A 25,475-nucleotide genomic window follows, 5' to 3' on the forward strand; every position below is an offset into this window, starting at 1 on the left:
TTAGTAAACGCACCGGCACAGAGCTCTGCAAATCCCTTCTCCCCATCCTGCTGGGCTGCGCTCAGGCTCACCTCGGCTAAACAAAGCAGCAACCGCGCGAGGTGCGGGTGCTTCACGCGGGAGGCGCGGGGCGAAGCCGCCACCCCCGCTCCTTGACCCCCAGGATCCCCCGGCTCATGACTCGGCGTTACACTGCAGCCATCAGCTCACCAGAGGAATCTGGCCGGTGAATCAAAGCTTAACTCCCCTCCCAAACCAATCGCACCTCACTCCGGCACCGCCAAGCCGAGTGCTGCAGCGCGACCCCGCGCCGCACGCGCGTGCCCACCCCCACCTGCGCGCCGCGGGAGCGCGCCCGGCGCCCGGCAGGAGGCGCCGTTGTCACACGGCTGCGACCAGCGGCGGCCCGGGCGGGGGGGGCGGGGGCTTCCCCGCACGTACCGCCCCGCGCCCGCGGGAGGGGGCACTGGGCGCGCAGCGGCACCCCCGGGGATAAGCGGGGAAAACAGGAGCGGCTCAGCGGGGTTAGGGGTTTCCCCGCCTCTCAGCCCCATCCCATGGCGGGAGGATACGGAGGGGGGGAGGGGGGGTTGCTAAAAATGGGGGGAACCCCGTCGGCCTCGTTCATCCACCGCTCCCCATCAGCCCCCCTGCTCGGTTGGGGCGGCCGCGCGTCACGCCGCCGCGAGCCCCCATTGGCCCCTCCGGCCCCGCGTCACGCAGCTGCGAGCGGTGACGCAACGCCGCCCCCCCCCGGGTCTGTCCGCACCGGAGGCGGGTGCGGGGAGGGTGTCCCGCTGCTCCCGCCCCTCTCGGGGTGCGCTGCCGGCGGGAGAGCTGCGTCTCGGCTCTGCGAAACGCTATTTCTGTGTGCGTTTGGCACTTTAACAGGTGGAAAGCGAGCAGATGCATCCCCTCTGGTTAAATAAAACACTAACATAATACAAATAATTGGAAGTTATGGATATATGTTTATATAATGCGGATCTATTATAGATGTGATTGGTTTTGTTCCAGCTCTGCAGTTACCGAAGTTTCACTTTACAGGCAGCATGGTTCCCATGGAAGGCACTGCCACCTTCGTGCTCGTCGGGATTTCTTTCCCACCACACACCCCGGCGAGGAGGGAGGAAAGGAGGCAGGGAGGGAGGGAGGGCGGCCGGACGGGCAGGACGCGGTGCCCCTGCGCTGCGACAGGCGGCTTTGAAAATCTCGGTCAGGAGCTGAGAAGCTTAAACCACACGGGCCCGGGATCCTCGGCATCTGCTCGGAGCGGGGCCATTGCCAAATTCCGGCGCTCTAGTATGAAGTTTGTCTGTGCCTGGGATGACCGGGAATGTCGCGGAAAGGGAGGGGAGGGTGGTCTAAAAGAGGCATGGAGATGAAATGAATGGCCGCTCGGAGCTGGGTGCCTCCGGGCGCGCATCTTGGCACGGCAGGAGCCGGGGGGGCTCTGTGCCCCCGCGGGTGCAGGGAGGGGGGGCGGTGGTTACACTTGTTGCCTCCTCCCTCGGCGAGTAGCCAAAGCCGGGAGGGAGGGAGGCTGCGCTGCGCGGGTTTTCCAGCGGGGCCGCGCGTGGGTCAGGGCGGCTGCGCTAGGGGCTCCGCCGGCGCGGAGGGCCGGGCCGGGCCGGGCAGACCCGTGCCGAGCCCAGCTGAACCGTGCCGTGCCGTTTCACGCCGTTGCGTGGCGCGGCGCGGCGGCGGGGAGCCGGCGGGGCGGCCCGTGGGTGCGCGGGGCGTGGGCGTGCCGGGGGCACCGCCGAGGCCGGCCATGCAGATGGAGGGGGCGGGACGCGGGCGCCGTGACTCGGAGCCCCGGAAGAGCGGAGAAACCCCGTATAAAAACTACTGGGGACCTTTCCCGGCCAGAACTACGAAAGCTTCGGAGACGGCGGCAGCCCGTGGCGGCGGCGACGGCGAGCGGGCGCAGCGAGCGGGGCGGCCTCTGCCCCGGAGGGGGCGCGGGGAGCGGCGCAGCGGCGGCTCTGCAGGTCGGGCGCCTTCTGCTGCCCCGCAGCACCGCCTGGCTCCGGGGGGCTTTCTCTTCCTCTTCTCCTTCCCCGCCTCCCCCCGTTTTTTTTCCCCTAAAGATTAATACTCAATAGGTGTGCCCTCTCCTTCCCCCTTTTCCGCTGGAAGGGGCGGTGCGGGGCGGCTGCTGGGGGAGCGAGGCTCCTGCGCCGAGTGCGCGCCGCTGCTGACCGCTGGCTTTTCCTCCTCTTTCGGTAGGCGCGGAGGGAGCGCGGCCCCGGGGGGGCGGTGAGGAGCCGGAGCGGTGCCATCCAGCCCGGGGAGGCGGCTGCCGCGCACCATGGCAGACGATGAGAAGGCCGGCGTCAGCCCCGGCGGGAGTTACGCGGGCGGCTGCGAAAGCGCGCACTGCAACGTGCTGAGTTGGGAGCAAGTGCAGCGGCTGGACCGTATCCTCAGCGAGACCATCCCCATCCACGGCCGTGGCAACTTCCCCACGCTGGCCATGCAGCCCCGCCAGATCGTCAAGGTGGTGCGGAGCCGGCTGGAGGAGAAGGGCATCGGCCTGAGGGACGTGCGGCTCAACGGCTCGGCCGCCAGCCACGTCCTCCACCAGGACAGCGGCCTGGGCTACAAGGACTTGGACCTCATCTTCTGCGCCGACCTCAAAGGGGAAGCCGAGTTTCAGACTGTGAAGGACGTGGTCTTGGACTGCCTCTTGGATTTCTTACCCGAGGGGGTGAACAAGGAGAAGATCACGCCGCTGACTCTCAAGGTAAACCTGCCCTGGGCCGGCAGGTGTAAGCGCCCGGCCGCGGGGGGCGAGCGGGACACCCTCCCTCCGAGGACAGACGGACGGACGGAGGGAAGGCTGTCCCCCCCCCAGCCCCGCACCCACGGGGACACCGGCTGAGGGGTTTTTTTCCACCCCACACCTAAAACCGAGAAGGATTTTTCAGTAGAGCATCCTGGCCCGTGCTCCTCGGGATTAATTAATTCTTTCCTCCCTCTCACTGGCTTCATTTGCTGAGAGCATTGACTTACGTGGGGTGTGTGTGTGTGTGTGTTTGTGTGTGTGTGCAAGAGGCTACAAATCTCCCAGCTCAACTCTGCGGCGGCTCGATGTGCCGGACCCTGGTCCCAGGGTGGACAGGGGGAACTTAGATGGCTTTAACATTTGTAAGAAGGCAACACTGTCTGCAAGGCATGCTTTCTAGTGTGCTGAATGCCCAGGCGGAGAGTCATACTCCCTCCTCTTGGAGACAATTCGCTCGAGTTAATTAGGCTGAATGCCAAATGCCTGTAGGATTTTTTTAGAGGCATTTTTTCGAATAGGGGGCAGATTTGTGGAACCTTCCCTGAAAGAGCGGGGCCGTGGGGAGTGAATGCTTGCTAAGTGTTTTTGTGGGGTGCAAAGAGACAAGTGGAAGCAGATAAAAAGATTTCATATCTGATTGCAGCGGTGACCTTTTGTGTGTGAGCGCATGGATATTTGACATGTGTGCCAAGTGGGCTTCATGTGTAGATGTATTTAGAAATGATTGAAAGAAACAGTGTTGCCACATGCTCCCCTTGCACGACATAGTTCCAGTAGAGCACTCTTCTATCATCCCCTTGCAGTGACAGCACTCGAAGCTCTTCCATTAAGCATTTGTCCTCTGGTTTGTATCTGTAGGTCCATTAAATCTTGTATGAAGTGCAAGGACAAAGAGGAAGCGGAGGGGATGTAAGCAAATGCAGCAAAGGGGAAATTTCTTGCATTTATATGTTCATTTGCTTATTTTGTCTTTTTAATTATAGGAGGCTTATGTGCAGAAAATGGTAAAAGTATGCAATGATTCAGACCGATGGAGCCTCATCTCCCTGTCCAACAACAGTGGCAAAAATGTGGAGCTCAAATTTGTGGACTCTCTGAGGCGGCAGTTTGAATTCAGTGTCGATTCCTTTCAAATCAAGCTGGACTCCCTGCTGCTTTTTTATGAGTGCTCAGAGAATCCAATGACTGAAACTTTTCACCCGACTATCATTGGTGAGAGCGTCTATGGGGATTTCCAGGAAGCCTTTGATCACCTCTGCAACAAGATAATCGCCACCAGAAACCCAGAAGAGATCAGAGGAGGCGGTCTTCTGAAGTACTGCAACCTTTTGGTAAGGGGCTTTAGGGCTGCCTCCGAATCCGAGATTAAGTCCCTGCAGAGATACATGTGCTCGAGGTTTTTCATTGACTTCTCAGACATTGGAGAACAGCAGAGAAAGCTGGAGTCCTACTTGCAGAACCACTTTGTGGGATTAGAGGACCGCAAGTATGACTATCTCATGACCCTTCACGGTGTGGTGAATGAGAGCACAGTGTGCCTGATGGGACATGAGAGGAGACAGACTCTGAATCTGATCACCATGCTGGCCATCCGGGTCCTAGCCGAGCAAAATATCATCCCCAATGTGGCCAATGTCACCTGCTATTACCAGCCAGCCCCATACGTAGCAGATGCCAACTTCAGCAATTACTATATTGCCCAGGTTCAGACGGTGTTCCCTTGCCAGCAGCACACGTACTCCACTTGGCTGCCCTGTAATTAAGGACCGAAATTAGTAGACCCGGTGGGGAGAACGTTTTCTAAGACGTAGGAAGGGGCGATGCGTCCCTTTGAAACGGGGTGTTTTGTGCAATGATGATCTGCTCTAGTTTTCAAGCTTGGGAAAAGCTGGTGGTTCTTCTAATAAGTAATGGGAGCATGATCAAGAAAGAACCCCAAAATAATTGGATCCTACCCCAGAGCACAAGAGGCCTGTCATTAAAAGCAACCAGCTTCCTCTGAAGTAAGTGAGGGAGGAATGCTTGATGACAATATGGGTTGGCAATATCTGCTCCCATAGCTTTGGCATAGAGAAGGTGGGAAAGCCTTATTTTCTTTTTGTTTTTATTCTTACTCTAGAACGGGATCTGCAAAAAGGGAGAATATGAAAGAAAAGAAAACAGACAAAAAAAAACCAACAAAAAGAAAAAAAGTCACAAAAAATGATTCTATATATATATATTCAGGAATTAAAAAGTTAGAGGCATAAAGCAAGAGATAAGCTGAATAAACATGTATATTGGAATTACTGCATTTGGGGCTTGCAGCAAGTGCCATCTATGGATTGACAGTGTAGAATGTATAGCTTGCTTGACTAGAACGCTTTACCAGAAACAGCTTGCTCCAAATGAAACAGTAGTGGATTGGTACAGTTATAAAAACAGAAACTCGTTACGGTGACAAAGTCCATTCTTTCCAGCTGTGTGCGTGCCTCACATTTTACAAATGTGAGAATGCGGGAAAGGCAGCTGTGGCAAACAGAATATACTCAAGGACCAAAGATTTCGCAAATAAGTTATCCGAGCAAAGAAGATAGAGTATATATATATATAAAATATAAATATATATATATATATAAAAGAGAAGAAAGATGTTGCTATATTTGTACACACCAACAGTAATCAAAAGTGCCTGATGCCTTCATAAAATTTGAAGTGAGAAAAAAAAATATATAGTTTTGTGGTTTAACCATGCATTTTGTTTTATCAGGGACACAAGGATTAAAAACAACAAAAAAACCCCGTAAGCTTGTGAATAAGTGGTGGAGGAAATGCCCTATTTTTTTTTTCTTTTCTTGGCGAATGCCTGTATAGAGTTAATGTTATGTCAGTGTGCTATTATCCTAGGTACGTGTGTGTATGTGTGTATATATGTTTGTGTGTGTATATATGTACATGTCATAGGTGTATATCTATATATATACACACACAATATATATTAATGTGGTCTAGGAAAATGTAGCAGTTAAGGAATGTTTAAATAAAGTACTCTGTGTTTTCCAGTTTGCAGCAGGATGTCATAGGACAGTGTGCACCTTGCAGTGAATTTTTAACCCACACCTGAGAAATTTGGAGTAAATGAACCAGTCAGGATTAAGGTGGGATTCAGATAATGTCTTTGGTTGCAAGAACAAGGATTACAGTAATTCAGTGGGTTGCTTGTGAGCCATAATAATTCCACAGATGGAGAACCATATGACTAGCTGTTTTGTTTTGTTTTGTTTTTTAAACTATTTTGTACTGTAATGCCATTTTGACATTTAACCCACTAATGTTGTGACTGCATACCTCCATGATGTGTAATTCAGTGGAACGTGGATCAAAGATAGGTTTATTTAAACCCCCTGACAGCTAAAGAATATTGTATTAGTTGGTGATTTGAACACTAATTGTTAATATTTAAAGGAGTATTTTTAATAGAATGCATTATGCATTCCAGGACCACTAGAATTTAGCAAATGTGAAATGAACCCTTTTTAAGAGTGTTGCACGATTGCTTAAAATTATATTTTATATATATATTATATATATATTTTTATGCAAATATTAAACATCTTTGATCTGGTTGTCACACTGCATTTACAATTTCAGTACTGTACTTTATTTAAATGGAATCACTTTACATTGGAACAATAACTATTCACTTTCATTTCTTCTCTCAAAAGAACGTCAGGGGGAGAAAAAAAACCACAACCCAACCTCCGCTGTTGTTTTCACTTCAGTGCCATCTCTGAAGGTGTTAAATTCTTTGCTGGGCTTTGAAAATCTAATGACTAAGTGACACTTGACTGTAATATTTTGCTTTTTCTTACCGAGGGGGAAAAAAAAAGAAGAAGAAAGGGAATTGAGGCTTTTGAATGAACACTAGCTGTGCCCTGCCTGGTTGCAGGCAAGGTCTGGCGTTGGAGGAGGCAAGGGCAGGGGAGAGGGCCTGGCAGTGCGTTTTCCCTATGGTGCGAGCGAGGTACATCTATTTTTGTCACGCTTTTGTCCTTTTCGCTCTGGAGGCAGTTTAATAGGAACTGGATTTGTTTACTGAAGCACCTTCCCCGCGAGTCCTTCAGGAAGCTGGTTCATTGCCATTCCTGGCATCGGCCAGCTTGCAGACCTCGTCCCCATCTTCCCTTCCTCTGTCCCTGGCCCTGTCCTCCGGCCAGGCTTCCCATCGCCTGGCCCTCGCCAGGCCCCGCTCCAGCCTGGGTGCTCCTGGCCTGCCATTTCCCCTCCCCTCCAGCTCCCGGGAGGGTTTCCTAGCGGAAGCTAAGGGGAGGGCTGGGGAAATAGGATCAGCTGGTAATGTGGTATGTCTTCTCTAGCCACAACTATTTGCAGCAAATAAATGAGTCATCCGCTCTTTAAAAGGGTTTGAGAATCTATTGCTGTGCCACAACCACAGAATGCTGATAGTACATGACATGATGTATTTTTCCTTTGAAGGATTCTTTTTTTTGTCTTTCAGTCTTTTTTTTTTTTTCGTTGCTTGAAAGAAAGTTTTGATTTACTTCCTCTCAGCTCAAATTTTATTGTTGTTTTTTACGTGATTGACAGCAACTAGTTACCTTGTAGTGCATGCAGCAGGGCTCTGAGCTAAACTGCACCTTTCAGCGTTTGCATTTTGATACATATATAATATGTTTTTATATATATTATATAAGTATTCCGGATCTGTTTTGCATATGTTCATTAACAAGTGGTGGAACTGGTGGAGCTTTGTTTTATTTGTGACTGGTAGCTTCAAAGGGTTCCTGGTGTTAGAGGTGGGAAGAAGGCATGAGTTCAGGCCAAGAGTAAAATAAGAACCCCTTTTCAAAGCTGGTTTAGTTTTGTGGTTTGCACACCTTCCCCTCCATAAAGTCTGACTTTTAGCTTTTTTTTTTTCCCCTCCTCTTCAGCACACTGGTACTTTTAAAGTTAACAACCACGTTCTTGCCTTGTGGACTTCATTTTTTCCCATCCAATCAGATATGAGGTTAGAACTTGTGCTGTGAGAGACAGTGCCCCTTTTAAAGGGCTGAACTGATTAAAAACATTGACCTGATTACAGTAAAACTGTTTGTGCCTCAGCTGAATTTGCTGCTAACCAACAGGGCACTAAATTTGGTTAACCGTAGTGATCATGAAACAACCAAAAGCTTTGAAATGGCTTGCTTGTTTTTTTTTCTTTAGATGTAACTGTCCTTCCAAATACAAGAATGTTACTTCTAAAAATAGAAGGGCAATTAAAAGACCAAAAAAATGATATTTTTCTAATTTCTCATATTGCACTTGAAGTATTTTTTTTATCTTGCACAAAGGCCTTCACACAAATCTTCTAAACACCTCTTATTAAATACTTGGTTTGCATCATGTCAGAAGCTCCTGCCAGTTAAAAAAAAGGCGCTTTTTTCGTTGTTTTTCAATAGAGAAAATGAAGTGTGTTAGATAAAACTGCACAGAAAAGGAAAAAAACTAATTGCATATTCAACTCCTATTTGAATATATTATTTTGTGTGGTTTTCTTTACGCAGAGAGTTTCCCTTGCAAGAAAGAAAATTGGTGTACTGTTTTGCTGTTGTAATAATGGTTTGCTAACAAAATAAATAGTTTAAAAAATAATTAAAAAAATAAATAAAAGCCTGCAAATTTCAAGAGACAGCTTGGCTAAGGCACTGCAGGCTCCTGCAGTCTGTAGGAGTCTGTGCAGATTTGCTTTCCCTCAGATTTCCTTACAACTGTTGCCTTCTGCAAGGCATCCTGTTGCAGCAAACTGCTCCTTGGATTGCTCTTTTGGAACATTTTGACTATAGGCTTTGTCACAGACAGAAAAAGAGCTGATGGAAAACAGACTCTAGAGGGAACAGATTGTGAATTTTGTTTACAGCATCCAATATTTGGATTTTTTTTTGTAAATAAAAAGAAGTTATTTTTTTCTATTGATTTGTGTCTGCTGTCTTCCATGTCTGAAATAGCTCTGGCCTGCTTCTACTGAATACCAAGTTTGCTTTCATTAAAAAAAGGACAAGGGCAGCACTTTTCTGAGAAGAGCCGCGTTCGGCCGCTTTCCGATTGGGGCACAAGAGCTTTTGAAAAGCCCTGCCTCGTGCCAGATGAGTTTGACTGGCTGCACTTAGCTGCATAAGATCCTCTCCAGCCAGTGCCAAAAAGACTCGCTTTGGGGCTGGTCTGGCAGTGGAAAATGATCCCAAAACCAAAGCGGTGCCCCAGCAGTCCCACACTCTTGCTGCCTTCCCAGTTTAGGTACCGGTACTGGGGATGTTTTTGTGATGCCATGGAGTTGGGAATAGTGAACAACCGTGGTGTCATGAAGGTGAAGGTCCCAGTGCCCTTGAGATGTATGTGGTAGGGGCCAACGCTTCCACCTTCCTCTTTTAGTAGGTCCAGGGGGCAATGGGGTGATCCTCCCTGTGTGTAAAGGCCAGGCTGTCTACAGTGGATAGGTGCTGCAGCTGGGGGAGCTGCTGGTGAGCAGGGCTGCACATGCCCGTTTGATTTAGCTGCTGAATCAGTCCAGTTCTTCCTGCAGATTCAACGTTTACTCTCCTTCACTGCCCCACAATGCTGTCCTTGTCAGTAGAGGTATTTTCTGTTTGCTGTGTTTACAGGGAAGATGCCTCTGTAATGAAGGCTAATTTCCTCAAAAGGCACTTCAAGGGAATATAAAATATTAATTTACAATGCTCATGGCAATACTTTTTCAACCAGGATGCCTCAGACTGACCCAGATTTGAGAAACATTGACTAAGACTGTGCAGCTCTTACTAGGCTCATTCATCTCTTGCGCTGGGCTTGGAAGGCTCACAGGGGCTAAGGGCGAGCATGAATGTTCTGATTGTAATGATGAGTGAACCTGTATTCCCCTGTAAAAACAAACAAACAAACTGCTGGGGCTGCTCGTTTTTCCAGGCTTAGGAGCAACCCCCTTGCTGAATGCTTTCTGTACACTGCCTCTTTTGAAACCTGCTGTGCATGGGATGGGACGGGATGGGACTGAGGATTGTCGGCCTGGCTGGGAGAGAGGGACACGCTCTGCACCCCTGGTTCTGCGGCACCGCCTTTCCTCCCGTGTTACTGCCAGGAAAGGGAGGGGGATGTGGCCTAACGTTTCCTCCTCTTAACTGGCTTGGTTAGAAAATATTTTTAGGCACTTTGACAAAGACGGCTGCAAAGCCCAAAGACACAGATGGAAATCAGGGGATTGGAAACCATCTAAATCCAAATGCCTTTGCTTGTCTCTCAGAATTCAAGCCTGGATGGATGCTGTTATGCTTTGAAGTGAGTTAAATACAGTTTCTGTGATTATATTTTGGGGAATTTTTTGAGAGATGAACACCAGTTGAGGTAGTACCTGGAGCACTGTGTGTCCTCTTTCCCGAACCCGGGAGGAAAAGATGGGACACAGCCAGATGAATGCTGCATTTTAGTACATTGTGGTTTTAAGGACTGAGGAAGGGTGGGGGCAAAAGCACAGGATGAGAATGGGAATCCCCTCAGTGACAACACTGTGGAAAGATGGAGGACATGCTGATAGATTAAAGTAGGTGAGAAATAGCTCAGGGTCTTTAACTTGTGTTCATCCTGCTAAAATGAGTCTGAACAGGGAAGCTCTTACTTGTGAAGGTAAGTAACAGTCTGCCGTTTCTCTTGGCTGCAGCATCATATCTTTATTTTATTGAGTTTAAAAAGCTCCCCAGGAACCTCTCTACCCAGGAAATCAGCCGAGTGTAAGCTAAATCTACACTACATCCTCAAGTAAATAGATCTGCAACCCTGAAAAGCAATTAATAATTAGTAATGCTGAGTTCATTTTTATAAACCTGTTCTTGGGAAACGCCCATGAAACCTTTGCAGAGATTTTTTGTAGCACAGTCATGTCTACCTTGTTCCCAGCTGTTTGGGTCTGGTTGTGTCTTCCTGAAACTGCCACCAAGCATCCTCCCTCCTTTCACAGAATCACAGAATTCATTTGTATGTTTTCAGCAAAATTCAGTGCACGTGGCCATATGCACCTAGGTAAAGCACAGTCTATAGCTGTGCACCATTGAGTTGGAGCTAGTGTAGTTTTGCAGTTTGATATCTATAGAAGAGTGTCAGAAGCAACTCTGAATGTGGGGCTATAGTCCATATGTAAAAAGCAAGAGCACAAAGTACAAATCTGTGCTTTAGAGAGGAAATGCTAAGCCTTCAGAGCCCTGATAAAACATAATGCACATGACTCACCTCCTACACACTTACATAGCCTTGGGCTGTTCAGAATTATTGTTTTGTGGATGCACAATTCCATTTCATGTGGCTGCTGTTTCATCAGGATGTACAATGCCAGTACATGCCAGAAAATTTTCCTTTTGCATTGTTTGGGTGAAAAAAAATGTTCTAAATACACACCTAAATATTATTGTGTACAAAACTTGCATATATTCCATGGTAAAAACATCCCATACATTCTCATAATGGCTTTGAGGGCATAAATTCCTGCTTTCTGAGAGGGTAGCATGCTTAGGCATGCTTTTGGACTTGGAGGTGAACAACTCTTCTGGATGAGCAACTCTCCTGATAATTTAAGTTTGCCTTTCTGAAAGTGGAGGAATCCAAGGCAGCTGGCACTTTTTAAAAGTGAAAGTCTCTCTATCTAACCTACACAGGCTTTCTTCTCTTCAGCTACTCTCTTGGAGGGTAAAATATTCCTTAGAGAAAGTGTACTTCAAGAGCACTCTTGTGTCCACAGTGACTGCATGGCCTACAGTTTAACTGTGACTCCCTTGCTTGAGTCAGTCTCTCAATCCAAGGCATTCATGGAATTCCTGCAGCATATTCTGATGTGGAAAAGTGATTGTAAGGAAATCTTTCTGTTATTGCAACCATTCTTCATTTTAACTCATGCTTTGAGGAAAAAGTACAGGCACGGATTTAGTGGGTTCTTGAAATGTTTTGATCTTGAGTAATTTCTCTTGCTTCTGCATTGCTGTTCTGTGCTTGCTTCTCTGCTGCCTTATCTTGATTCTTGCAGCAGAAGTGGAGGAACCAGCACCACATGCTCTTCAAACTTTCAGTAATTCTACTGATCCCTGCTAGATGGGTCATTAGGTGAGGTTTAGCAAGAGGTGTGGGACGTCTCTGTGTCAACAAGGATCCCATGAAATGCTCTTCAGAAATATTTCAAGCCAAGTTCTCCACTAGAAGTTCATCATGATGGGGAATTATGTATGCAGGCTTGTACAAACAGCTACTTGGACAACTCAGGAAGTGCAGAATAAGAGCAAAATTAATTAAAAATTTAGCAGAGTAACAATTATGATTAAATCAGGGAAAAAATGTGCTGCAAGGTACTTATTAAAAATGTTAGCATCCAGAGTAGTAGTGAACCTCTTCCTCAGCTTAATGCTTTTATTTGGGTTGTAGTAGTCTGTTCATACTCTTTGCAAACTTGGCTCTGGGCTAAATTACCCCCTGGAGAAGCATATACTTCTCTTGTTCCTCAACTCAGGCTTTGTGATTTAGGAAACAACAAATACATGCTAGTTGTCTGCGTTGCAATAGTGGTGTGAACTGTGACTCGACTGATTTATGTAAGTGCTGTTTATAAGTAATCCTATAAATGTCAGCCAGTGGCAGAAGTGAAACCAAGGGCTTGGGTCTTCCTTCTTGCCAGCTGTGAACCAATCTTTTGCATTTTTTATGGAACTATAAAATTGAATTGCACATTTTTTTAGGTTGAGCTTTCTGATGTGCTTTTCATTTCTTCCCAACCCTCTGTCACCAATAATGTCAGATATTTCAGGCAGGATTTTGTGGTCTGCCAAACTCTCTCTTGCCTGTTTTTTGCTGAAGTTGTAGACCCCTGTGGGTCTGCACAGAGGCATTCGTGCTGTGTGCTAGATGCTTGAGAAACAGCATCTGACTCCTTGCAGCCACCCTTGGTCTTTAGACGTGCCACATTTCACAAAGTTATGAAAAAGTCACAGAAGTCACAAGAACGTGAAGCTAACCAAATTTCACTCAAACCTAGACAGCCCAAGGTTTGTCTCCAGAGTCTTACAGACAATGCTTATTGCCTGCCATTCTCTGATCCCACGAAGATTTTCTCTATTTTCTACTTATATGAGGAAAGCAGCATCTGTCTTGTGTTAGACTATTGCTGTCACTTGCATAAAGACAACCCATTAAGCAGTAGAGCCTCTGCAAGGCCAGACTGGTGATCATTCCAAAGTTAATCTACTAAGAACAAAGGGCTTCAGATGCTGTTGAGGAACTACTGGCAATCTTTCTGTGAAGTGCACACACAGTATTGGGCTCAGTACTGAACATGATACACTAGTTTTCCAGAGTTTTGTGGGCAGCCATCATATTTGCCCCAGATTACTTGGTGCATGGCTTGTATTTTAGTTGGCACAGGTGCACATGACTGACCACTGCACCTGGAAGTATTTGTTAAACTGTGCTCTTTGACTACTCAGAGAGTATTCTCTAAAAGCAGCATAAAGCTGATAGATATTATGCACTGCCAAGAGCTCACTCTTTGGACTGTGAAGACTTTTGTGTGGGAGCCCTTCCTACAGGATGACAATCTTCCATCATCCCAGAAATGCTCTCCCACAGCAGTGGGAATGCCCATGAATGATGAGATGCACCTGATGAAATTCTATCTGATACACCACACACAAAAACTGGCATGTCCAATAGGAGATTTTTCCTTTGACTTTAGCCAGCCTTTGGATGCAGCTACCTCAGTGATCGAGGAGGCATGCAGGGATCATACAATGCTGAGGTTGACCTTAGCATTACTTGCTAGTTCTTTGTTGTCAAATGTTTGTTCTGCAATAGCAACCAAAGGGCATGACCAGGTTAGGACCCATTGTACCAGGCACTGTGCAAACACCCCAGTGCAAGTCCCTTCCCTTAGAGCTTCTCCGTGTTGGGGTTTCAATGAGCTTATTCTTTGTCTGTCTCTCAGTAAGTCAACTCGTTTGCTTAAAGCATGCTTTTGCTTTCCTAAGAAATGGGATATACACTCAAAAAGTGTTCCCAAAGAGACAATTTTCATGAAATATTGTTGAATTCTGTGAATACGTTCACTTGCTAAGGCTGTCATGTCATAATCTCAGCTTGCCTTCATGAATAGCTGAACTCACTTTCTCTCATAAAAAGCCGTGCACTTGATGCAATACATTTTTTTGACGCTTAGAACTGAATCAATCCTCTTTCTCTACAGTCAATGCCAAAACAAGTGCATTTCTCTCCTCTCAATCTTGAATTGCAATCACTTCAGGAAGTGAAATGAAACAACTGTGGAGTTTACGTGCAGCAACGTTAAATGGCTGCAGAGCCAGAAGTTGTAAGCATGCTGAAGAAGCCACGTCTGTATTTTGCACCTCTTGAAACCGAGCTTCACCAAAATGAGTGAATGCCCTGACTGTGCTTGTTTCTTTTTGCATTTATGAAAGTGATAACACAGTTTTGGGTTTGTTTTTTTTTTTTTTTTTAAGTTAGGCTGGCTACTAGACAAATGCATCAGGCTCAGGATTGTTCTTAACAAGCATAGATTACTCTGCAAGGCTACCACCACTGGCTGTTGAATCTAGCTCCCCAAAACACTCACTGTCAGAAATCTATACTGCCTCTGTCCTAAACTGACAGCAGGAAATCATTATCCTGGGACACACGGTCTCACTGTGTATTATCTCCTGAATATATCAAATTGCAGTGTTCAGAAAAATCTTGATATGCTAAGCAGTTTATAGACAAAAGTTGCTAGAGGGTTTAATGATGGCAACTGTATATAATGAGGTCGAGGGGAGGGCAGCCTAATAGCAGCCCTTTCTGTAATTCAATAGAATAATTTGAAACTCAGCTGGTAAGTCTGTGATTATGGCAGCACCCCTGAGAGCTGTGGACTGTAGTTATGGGGTAGTCTGTGTTTCCATCATCATTCCCTGTTTTCAGGGTTTATAATTCAGCTGTAAAGAGCCCATCAGAAACTCAGTGAGTCCAAAAGGCAATAAATTCAGAATTAGGGATGTATGTCCCCATTTTGCACCCCCTACCAGGCTATCAACATTGTGCCACGCTGCCCATCAGGAGGGCCTGTGAGTGATCTACTCCATGCAGTTCTTCACAGTACAATTGCTAACTAATACAAGCTATTTCTTTAAGACATTATTTCTCCCCTGCCACACCCCTCCCTCCTCCACCCCCAAAGTATAAAGTAATGCTTTGGGGGTGGTTTGGCTTATGTCTGTTGTTATGATAAATATTAGCAAACATTTTACCTGAAATCTTGGCAACAAATATAGAAACTTAGTCAAACAAGAACTTTATTTAATCTCTGAAGGGCATACGGATTTCTAAATGAATCCATTTTTTAGATGTAGTTTAAATAACATGCCAAGAAAGACCAGAATGTTAACTTTTTTTGAGAAGTATTTCAAATATTGCTCATTTTGGTTGTGCAATAGACAGTAGCACTCTTATTTTGAAAGGTTGGTCTCAGACATATTTGTTTTGCATCGGTGATTTTAGATCCTTTTTTTTTTTTCTAGATATGGTAAAAGCAAAAACTGGCAAATAATGATAATTAACAAAAAACAACAAAACCCAAAACCCCACTGATTTCTTGGGGAGCAACTGCTTCACTAATCAGAGGTCTATCCAGCCCACCACAGAGAATATCCTTCTCATACTGGTTTAAGCTGTGGTTCATGAAGACCAGCTCATGGCTCAGACTCTTTCCTACATAGAATGGTATTGATGTCATTTCTAATTCCTCCTTTGGACATATGAGAGTAATGATCATGTGGGCTCGGGGAAGCCTCCTGCCCTGTCCCTTTGGGTCTGAAGGAGGCTTGCAATAGAGACTGCAGAGCTTGCTTCTTTTGTTATTTACTCCTGCTCACCTCTAAGCTTTTTAGGCAGAATCCATCCTCAATATCTACAGCCCTTGCAGGACACTGGCAAGAAGAGCCAGGGGAAAAGTAGCTTCTGAAATCTTTTTTACAACAAAGCTAGATTATACCAACTTTCTGCTTACGAAGGAGAGCTGGATTTTGGTGGAGCTGTAGGAAGAAACTAAGTGTTACTGGGTGGGAATATGGGATGTGACATTTCATACACTGCTTATGATAGGACCTAAGCTGGCCATGGTGTTCAGGTAGGCCTGCCTAGGCTCTTTTCTTGTACTGAACATAACAGAACCTCTACTCTTTCTTAATGCCTTCCCCACACTATACTGCAGAAGCAGCACCCATTGACCATGGTGCTCTCAGGATGCACTGGTTTTGGATCTATTCACCAGAGCAATTCAAAGACATCTCCTCCCATCTTGGTGCACAGCTACAGGCTTCAAATAAACCAGAACATCCCCTTGTATGCTGGGAAAGAGAATGACTAAAGGAAATGGAGGTGTGCTGCAGAGCTGAGGAGTCTCAGATACCTTTGGGGTACACCCCTGGTTATGACTGGCCCCTGTCAGGAGTGGGGACAGTGAATAAGTGGAGAGCTTGGTCAGGAAAGCATTTTTTTTTTTTTGGTTCTGGGACAAAACCCAAGAAAGCAGATGGGGGCAGGAAGCATCTTAGAAGATGTACACTTGAAGAGAGGGGGGTTGGGAATGGGGAAAAATTTGGCCCAACACATACGATTTAACGCTAATTACACAATTCATTTTGTCTTAGCTTTGTTTGAGGCATTTTATCCCACTTAAAACAGGAAAAATATTTCAAATATGCCTCAGCTTTTTCAAAAAGACGTTAATGAAGAAATGAAACCTGTGATTTCCATGATAATAATCATATTAAGGCTTTTGACATTTCATAGTCTAAATATTTATCCGTAGCTGTGTGGTAAATTGCTTGTGAAATAGCAAACGTCTTCTGGCAGCATGAGCACGTGTATGTGTGTGCACATGTGGTTGTGGGCATATAAAGTCTGGGTAATATGTTTTAAGTTTTTCTTCACTGCTTTTAATTATGTGATTTAAAAGGCCACTTAGCTAAGGCCTATTCAGTTGCAGTTCAGTGGCTTCTGTGCGAAACCAAGTCCTCTTCTCTGGTTGTCTCATGCTCGAAGGAAGGAAGCATATGTCAGTGAAGCTGTCTGTAGGGACTTCCTCTGGTCATCATCAAAAACTGCAGAGTCAGCATATTGTCTGCAGAGTTAGCATATACAGCCTTTCCTGTCCTTGAGGGAAGGAGTCTCAGGAGGGCTACGAGTGAAAACTCTTCGAGAAGTTTCTTCTCTGTTCTATCACTTTCTATTCACCTTGAAAGACATGAAACACAATTCATACATCTAGGGGCAAAGGAAGAGCAAGTTTATGCTCCTCATAAATCTCTTATGGCCAAAACTTCTTCCCTATTTACTCTTTGTGTATTAATCCCATTTATTTTTCATTATTCTTCAGCGACTTTCCTTTTTTTTGCAGCACCTGTGTGAAATACTCTTTTTTCCCTTTGTGCTAAATCCAACCTTTTTGATGCTGACGTTTAATTTTGTGTGTCAGAATGATTTTTCCCCCCCAGTTTGCCTCCTTTCATAACCCTTTGATTATCTATTTTTATGGAAAAAAACTCAACAAACCCAAACCACAAATAGGAAAAATGTATCTCCAATATATAATCTGGCCCTGCTGCCGTAAGGGAAAGTTAATCCTTGCAGTCATTATTATGTCTTTACATTTTTTTCTCTGACATTTATTAACTTCTCATGAAAGGCAGGGGGATTTCTTTCCCCAGTGGACACTGCCTGGCTTGCTTTACAGGCATCTTATTTTTGGCAATAATCCACAAAAGGATGTTTGCTGTCAGAGCCCTGCTGTCACAAAGACCACGCAGAGACTTTTTAGCTTCCTAGTAAGAAACCATTGTGTCTGTGGAAGCGTTTCCAAGGAAGTACTAAGAGCTTTGACCCCCTCCCTCATGGTGCTGTGGACCTACATTCTCCCCACTGCTGAACTGGGTGGTTTGGGGAGTGTGCAGAAACTGCATTAGAGCCTGTGAGTACCTAGCATGGCTGCTGGATTGTTTACCTGCTCCCTGGGGGTCTCGGTGTTGGGAATATCTGAATCTGATGGAGTGCAGCAGGTTGCAAAGGAGTTGAAGATGCAAAGGGCCTTTATGTAGGCTGTTCCTAGAACTGAGGGAGTGTGTGTGCTAATTGCATGCAACTCTGTCAGTCTGTGTAATCCCTTCATCAGAGAAATGGGGTGGGAAGAGTGGTCAAGAGTATTCTGCATCTACCCCTTGCCAAAGGCAGGATCAGCTGTCCTTAAACTCTTCTTTATTGGACAATCACAGCCAGAATAAACAATTGTCTAACATATTTTCTTGTAGCAAATCCTTCAAGTGGAGTGGAGAAAGTTGGTCTGTGTTAGTTCCTCCGCTCCTGGAGTCTTCTGGCCTCTCTGACAGATAGGACATCTGAGAGCAAATGTCCCACACTTGACTCCAGGACCAGGCAGAAGGAGATGAATCATATTGCAAAACTGACAGGTGATCAGCATTTACTATCTCAAACCAACAGGAAACAATGTGTGCCAAGGTATATTTTATCAGGATCTGGCCAGGAGGTGACAAGTGGAAAGATTTCTGTTTAAAAACTTCGCACAGCAGACACGGAGAGAAAAGACCCACAGAGTGAAGAATTCTTCAAGCCAGCAAGTTTATTTGCCCCATGAAATTTCAGTGCTTCTGAACCTTTGAGATGGCCTGACAATAAAACTGGATGAGGCTGGTTTGGGGTATAAGCATTTTGCTTAAGGTATTGAGAAAAAAATAATGGGAGAAGTGAATCAAACATTATTGTCAGGTTTTTGCTTCTCCATGACTCTACATTGTGACTTTTAGTGTGTAGCTATCTCCTTGACAGCACCTACTGTCTCGAGATCATTCTCTCCCAGCAGAAGAGAAAGAAGTGGTGTAAAATTCAGCAGCAGAGAACTGAGCAAGGGAAGGCTGCACTGATAACATCAAGGTGGCTCATTCCTCATCTGAATTTTTGTTCTTTCTTTTGTGCTATGTTGATGTGAGAGTTGGTGTATTGAAGCTCGGTCCTGCAGACCCGCTTCGTGTGTACAGGTACTGGAGGATTTGCTTCTTGCACCATATCTTGCTTTTGAAAATGCTTTACTATCTTCCCTATGTGGCTTCCTACATATTGTACTGTGGACACTTTCTTAAAACAGTAATTCCTTAAATCCATCCCAAATCTTGTCCTGACCATTAGCTCCACCAAAACATTGCAATAAATTCCTATCTATTATTTTCTCTCCCACTTCTTACACTCCCTTTTGTTGTTTTTCTGCCTTGAAATAATTTTTAGCCTCTTCTGATCATTTCCACCTTGCCTGGTACAACTCAGTAACAAACCCTTCTCCTCCAGCTCTATTTCCGTGTCCCTCATAGTGTCTTCTGATGGTTCTGGTGTGTCTGGCAGCTAAATGTTCCTCTCCAGTTTATTTTGGGGGCTACAGTTGTGCAAAACAGAATTTAAGGTGAGTTGATTGTTTTTTGTTTTTTTCACTTCTGCACTGTTATTCTGTGTTTCAGGGTCTCCATTGCTGAAAAAAAACTGTGAAGAAAGAAAAATTATTAGTAACCCGTGAACAACAAATTGAAGCTGCTACACTGAGGAGTGGGTGTAGATCATGGGACGCTGTGGAGTCTCATCTGGGACACGTATTTCACTTTGCATTTTAGCTTCCAGCTATACTGGAAGCCCTGATCACTCAATGGATTTGGTTTTTTTACCTCCCTTCTTAGATATTTCAGCAGAGTTTGAAATTATTGCAGCAGAATTGGTTCATTTCTAATGTGTGCAATACCTATTTAATCTGTTCTTCCCCTCACAGCTTTTGACTCCAAGAACTGGTAACCAACTATGTATTTAAAACTAAAAAATTGAAATAGGACTACAGAGTCTCATGGCCTGACAGAGCCAGACTAAAGAATGGAAACTACTGGGAGGACATCTCACTCCCATAAAAGCCCTTTTCAAGATCTGTGCACTCTTTGCTGATGATGCTGGCTTTAGTAGAGGAACCCTCTGGTATTAGGTTACTCTTTCATCACTTTTAAGTCCTTGGAGATTTGTTCTCATCTTTAGGCCTTGGCTGCTAACACTGCAGAATATATGTAAATTGCAGTAAGAACTACAGAGGTTTGCTCAGAGCAATCCCAGGCAAATGTTCCAGATCTCAGTGTGCTTGGTGCACAATTACGAAATTCAACAAGGGCAAGTGTAGAGTGTTCCCTCTGGGAAAGAATAACCCCATGTGCCAGTGCAGGTTGGGGAATGAACTGTTAGAGAGTAGTGCAGGTAAAAGGGATCTGGGGGTCCTGGTGGGCAGCAGGATGAGCATGAGCCAGCAATGTGCCCTCGTGGCCAAGAAGGCCAGTGGCATTCTGGGATGTATTAGAAGGGCTGTGGCAAGTAGGTCGAGAGACGTTCTGCTCCCCCTCTACTCTGTCCTTGTGAGACCACATCTGGAATATTGCGTCTAGTTCAAGTTCTTGAACTGCCCCTCAGTTCAAGAAGGACAGGGAGGTGCTGGAGGGAGTTCAGTGCAGGGCCATAAAGATGATGGAGCGGAACATCTCCCTTCTGATGAAAGGCTGAGCTAGCTGGGGCTCTTCAGCTTGGAGAAGACTGAGGAGTGACCTCATTAGTGTTTACAAATACATAAAGGGCAGGTGTCAGGAGGATGGAGCCAGGCTGTTCTCAATAATTTCCAATGATAGGACAAGGGGCAATGGGTACAAGCTGGAACAGAAGAGGTTACAAGGTAGCATAAGGAAAAACTTCTTCCCTGTTGAGATGAGAGGGCGCTGGAACAGGCTGCCCATATGGTTTGTGGAGTCTCCTTCTCTGCAGGCATTCAAAGCTCACCTGTATGAGTTCCTATGTGGCCTACTCTAGGTGGTCCTGCTCTGGCAGGGGAGTTGGACTTCATGAGCTTTCAAGGTCCCTTCCAGCCCTTAAGATTCTTGGCTCTGTGATTCTGTGATTCTGTTTAGTTACCACAATAGTTTTGTGATCTTCCCCAAATAGTATACATTTAATTTCACTGCTTTTGCTAGTCACGAGTTGTCCACAGACTGCAAATATGTGACCACAAAACTTACTGAAGTAAATTGATTTGGACTGTTGGTTACTTAGTAGGATTGCTGGTTGGACTCCAGCTCTTCCTTGCAATGTTCGTGCAGTATACAGCTTGTGCTCTCTTATATGAGATCAGGAGATCTGTCGCTTCTCGTGAGATTGTTGGGAAATAAAATCAAAGCAGTATATGAATTTGTGGACTATCTTTTGGCAATTTATCGGATGAGATACTGACTGCCAACTACCTCATGAATGGATGAGAAGGTCTCTAAATTGGGATCTTTATCTAGGGTTTAAGTAAACCTTAACCATGTCCAAAGATTTTGTATTCATCCTCTGTTCTCATGATTTCAATGACCTTAAAATCCTGCTATGAGTTAAAGGAAGAAAAAAAAAAACCACATTTAATATGTTTCTGTAGGATAGACTCCTTAAATTAACATTTCCAGGCTAAATTTTCTAGTGATCTGCTCCACTACAGTACCTAAATTTCCACATTCTGAGAAGCTGAAATAAAAAGCTGAAGATTGCTCATGTAGACATTATTTTTCCCCGTTAAGTCACTGTTTTTCCACATGAATCACAGGGTAAAGATATCGGGCTTCAATTCAGATTATGACAGTATCTAATGTCTTTTCCACATACAGCTTCAAACTAGGAGAAGACTTCCTCTCTTGTTTTCATGGGAATTTTGTGAATTCCAGTATGTATATTTTTCCAGCTGTAGTATTTTATTTGCAACTCGTAATTGCCAATTGAAATATTACCTTTCCTATGGAAAAGTTACTAATACTAAATCTTAGAAACATAAGTTTATTTCAAGTACTCAGGTTAGATAATTTCTATGCATAAAGCAGTGTCTGTAATGCTCTGAAATAACTCTCTATAGGTGTCAACACCTGGATATGGGCTTCATTACTTATATAGAAATCTGCTTGTACAAAGCTTAAGGGCAGAGGGGGGTGCATTACATCTTTAGCTTAAGGTCATTTGAGGCAAACCTTTCCCTTATAAATCTGTGACAAAAAATAGTCTGATTGAAGTGGCCATCTGGTTTCCTTGGGAAGGACTGAATAAAAGTAGCTAGCGCTACATTTACAGGGTAGACTTTTTATCCGCCGGCCTGATTTTTATCCTCGGTGTCCATGGATTGGATCAATCCTAACCACAAATACAGGTTGGGCAGAGAATAAACTGAGAGTAGCTCTAAGCAGAAAGACTTAGGGAAGAAGCTCAACATGACCTGTTATTGTGCACTTGCAGCCCAGAAAGCCAACTGTGTACTGGGCTGCGTAAAATGAATCATGGCTGGCAGGTCAAGGGATGTGATTCTGCCTCTCTACTCTAATCTCATGAGACCCTCTTCCTGGAGCACTTTGTTCAGCTCTGAGAACCTCAACATAAGAAGAACATGGACTTGTTGGAGCAAGTCCAGAGGAGTGTTATGCTGGAGTGCCTTTCCTATGAAGACAGGCTGAGAAGAAAAGGCTCTGGAGAGACCTTGTAACAGCCCTCCTTAAAGGAGGCTACAAGAAAGCTAGAGAGGGACTTCTTAGTAGGATCTGTTGTGATAAGGACTAATGGCTTCAGACTGAAACAAAGTATATTTAGATTAGACATTAGGAAGAAGTTCTTCACTGTGAGGGTGGTGAAACATTAAAACAGATTACCTAGAACAACCTGGTCTAGTGGAAGGTGTCACTACCCGTGGCAGGGGAATTGGAAGTAGATGATCATTAAGGCCACGTGCAACACAAACCATTCTATGTTTCAATGAAAAATACATCTAGGAAAGCCAGGGATGAGGAAAAAGCATGGCCTATGTGATATACTGTATACACTATGTGTATCAATGTTCCTGTTACAGAAACACACAAAGAGTAATCTAGAAAAAATAAATACCTTTATTTTGTATTAAGCTGCTTCTTTCTCCAGTGAACCTAAAAGCATGACATTCTTAACATTTGATCTCTCCTTTGTGCCCATAGTGGGGTTTTCCTCTTCTCCAGCTCCTCTTATCCCACAACAGTAACTTAGCTTTACCTTCTGTCCTTGTCTGAAGCCTCTGGCTAGGCTGACACAGAAGTGATGTTTCTTCCCACTTGCCAGGCTGCTCGACTGGTCCAGCCTTGGATGCCCCTGGCTTGGAAGTCTGGCAGGTTTCAGAGGTGGGTCAACACAGCCCACTATGAGTGGGATATTGCTCCCAGAAGCGGGAGGCACAGGCCAAAAACAGTTCAGTTCCTAAGCTGCTGGATGCAGTGATCCAGTCTGTCACAAGCATGGAACAGGACTGAGTGTCCTGCCACCACAGGAACTGCATCTCCAACAAACTGGTGGCAGCCCAGGCTGAGCCTAACTGCAATTGCTAAGCAGTGAAGGACCCAGTGCAGAGGGGCTGCTGAATAAGACATGCTGTCTGGTCATGACAGATGATTTTAAGCACTATTGTGATCCTGCTAAGCATTAAGAGGTTATGGGCACAGTGAAGTGGGAGGACAGGCCTGGTTTAACTGCAGGACCCAAGTCTGAGGGTTTGGTGACTGCTTATGAGAAATGTGGTTTTGCTCTTGGTTCAAGTTGGGCAATTTGGTTGCATTCAGCAGAGCAGATGCTGTCAGATGTGTTCTGCCTTCATCTGAGAGGCAATAACCTTAATAAGTTGAGGGCTTCAAAGGTTGGTTGTCTTTTTGACATTAAAGCTCTTTCCCAACAAAGGACATATTGACAAACTCCAGTGCCAAAAGTAGGAAAAATGATGTCAGATTTCCTATTTGATGGTTGTTTCATCGCACAAACACTTTCCATCTATGACTTCTCCATATGGCAAATATGTTTTGCTCGTTCTGTGCAGCATTTATGTGCAGCATGTATATATATGCAGCAGCTTTCATTCTCATTGGCCACATCTCCAATTGTTCAAATTTGCTAAGCACAGACAGTACAGACTCTTCAAATTCTCTTTTGCTTTTTTTTCTGAGGTTTTGCTGAGTGTGTGTACAGAGCAGAGAAATCTGACAGAATTTTGTTACCACCATCTGTAGCTGCTATACAAAACATCAAATTTAGTAAGTAATCATACCTATCAGTTTTCATTCTGATTGACATGCACAGACACAAACCCTGACCAGAGACAATTTGGAAAATCATTGAAGGCTGTACATCACTTGTTTTTCTCCCTCTCAGTTTCATTGTCAAAGAGCCACTTACCATAAAAGTTACAATTTCACCAGTTGCCCTCTGCAAGGACAATCAATGTGCTTTTTGTTTCCCTGCTTTTGTCTGTATAAGAAAAAGAAATACCCCAAAATACTCAATGCTTTGCTTGCCCATAAAACTGGCCATTCATATTTTGTTTATTAATCCTTGCTAGACTCTGTTTAAATATTTTGGAATATTACATGATCAGCAACTTGGACAAGTTCTAATGGACTCCAAAAGGATTATATTAAATGCTAAGAATAAGATAATGTCTCATTTAAACAAACAAAGGAGACAATTTCAGGGGTCTTTAGCTAAGACATAAAGCATCTTTGACTCTTTTGGAATGAAAAGCAATCCCTAAATATAAGACTTGAAAACAGATAATGTAAAACTCCAAAATACACTCAATCCCTCCTATTGGAAAAAATATCTGTCTTTTCTCAAGCTAGATAATTTTGTAAGTCATCTTCATTTTTTGAAAAAGACATCCTAGAATGGCTGGCAAATCCAGTGATCAGATGGAAAGAATTTCTGGATGTTCAGCCAGTCTCATCCATGTTTTGACATTTTATGGAAGAGAAAAAAAGCTGGTTTTCCCTCCATTACTCCAGACAGCTATTACCAATCATTTCACGCAGATCTGGTTACACGCTTACAGAAAAGTCATCAATGTATTGGAAGAAGGTGAAGGCAGAAAACTTTCTGTTTACGCAAGATTTCTGGAGATGAGTTCAGGTGATTTGCTGTTTTGTTATGCAGCTTGCCATGGATCCAAGTCAGCAGTTCAGCTCTGTGCAGCAAAGCCCTCACTAGCAGCTGTGGCTGTTATCTTGAAGTCCAGATAATGCCAGTCCTGTCTAACTTATCCCTAGAAGATCAGGGAAGTACGTCCCCACTTTAGCCAGCTTTGGGAACAGTGGATGTATTGAAAAAGTAAAAAGATGGTATGTGCCCTTCTACATATTTCAGAAACTGCTTCTTTAAGTGAGCTCTCAGAAAGTCTGTTGGGTACAAGAGTTGGGGTGGGAAGAGTGTTTTGTTTCAGCAGTTTTTCGTTGTGTTCTTATACGTGGAATACAGACTTTTTTGGGGGTTATTTTTTTTTTTCCTAAGACTTTTTACTGACAGAACCCATAATTCAACACATAAACTTGACATTTTTGGAACCATCATGATTAGTGTCTCTTCTGATGCTTTCTCTGCTAGCTTCTGACTTACCTTGTTGTAAGACCTGTGAACTGGTTACAGTGAGTTGTGAAAAAAGCCCGTCATGCTCTTAATAAATCAGACTGTGTCCTGGGGGGGAAAAAAAAAACCCTTTCTCGACTTGTTTTCTCCTCCACTTTTTTGAGGT

General features: G+C 44.8%; 1 protein-coding gene and 1 long non-coding RNA gene across 2 annotated transcripts; both read left to right on the forward strand.

Annotated features, from left to right (window-relative positions):
• The first annotated feature begins 1,799 nt into the window (after nucleotides 1-1,799).
• On the forward strand, nucleotides 1,800-8,690 carry TENT5A (terminal nucleotidyltransferase 5A). Its single transcript, XM_061990475.1, has 3 exons — nucleotides 1,800-1,994; nucleotides 2,233-2,749; nucleotides 3,775-8,690. The coding sequence occupies exons 2-3, from the start codon at nucleotides 2,315-2,317 to the stop codon at nucleotides 4,552-4,554; spliced, it is 1,215 nt and encodes a 404-aa protein (XP_061846459.1). The 5' UTR covers nucleotides 1,800-1,994; nucleotides 2,233-2,314; the 3' UTR covers nucleotides 4,555-8,690.
• A 1,297-nt stretch (nucleotides 8,691-9,987) lies between these two features.
• Nucleotides 9,988-22,785, forward strand: LOC133624911 (uncharacterized). The gene is made up of 3 exons (XR_009818188.1): nucleotides 9,988-10,102; nucleotides 18,151-18,894; nucleotides 19,366-22,785. It is a non-coding gene; the product is annotated as an uncharacterized LOC133624911 (long non-coding RNA).
• The last annotated feature ends 2,690 nt before the right edge of the window (nucleotides 22,786-25,475 follow it).

This window comes from Colius striatus, chromosome 2 (genome assembly GCF_028858725.1).
Source record: "Colius striatus isolate bColStr4 chromosome 2, bColStr4.1.hap1, whole genome shotgun sequence".
Taxonomy (NCBI): Eukaryota; Metazoa; Chordata; class Aves; order Coliiformes; family Coliidae; genus Colius; species Colius striatus.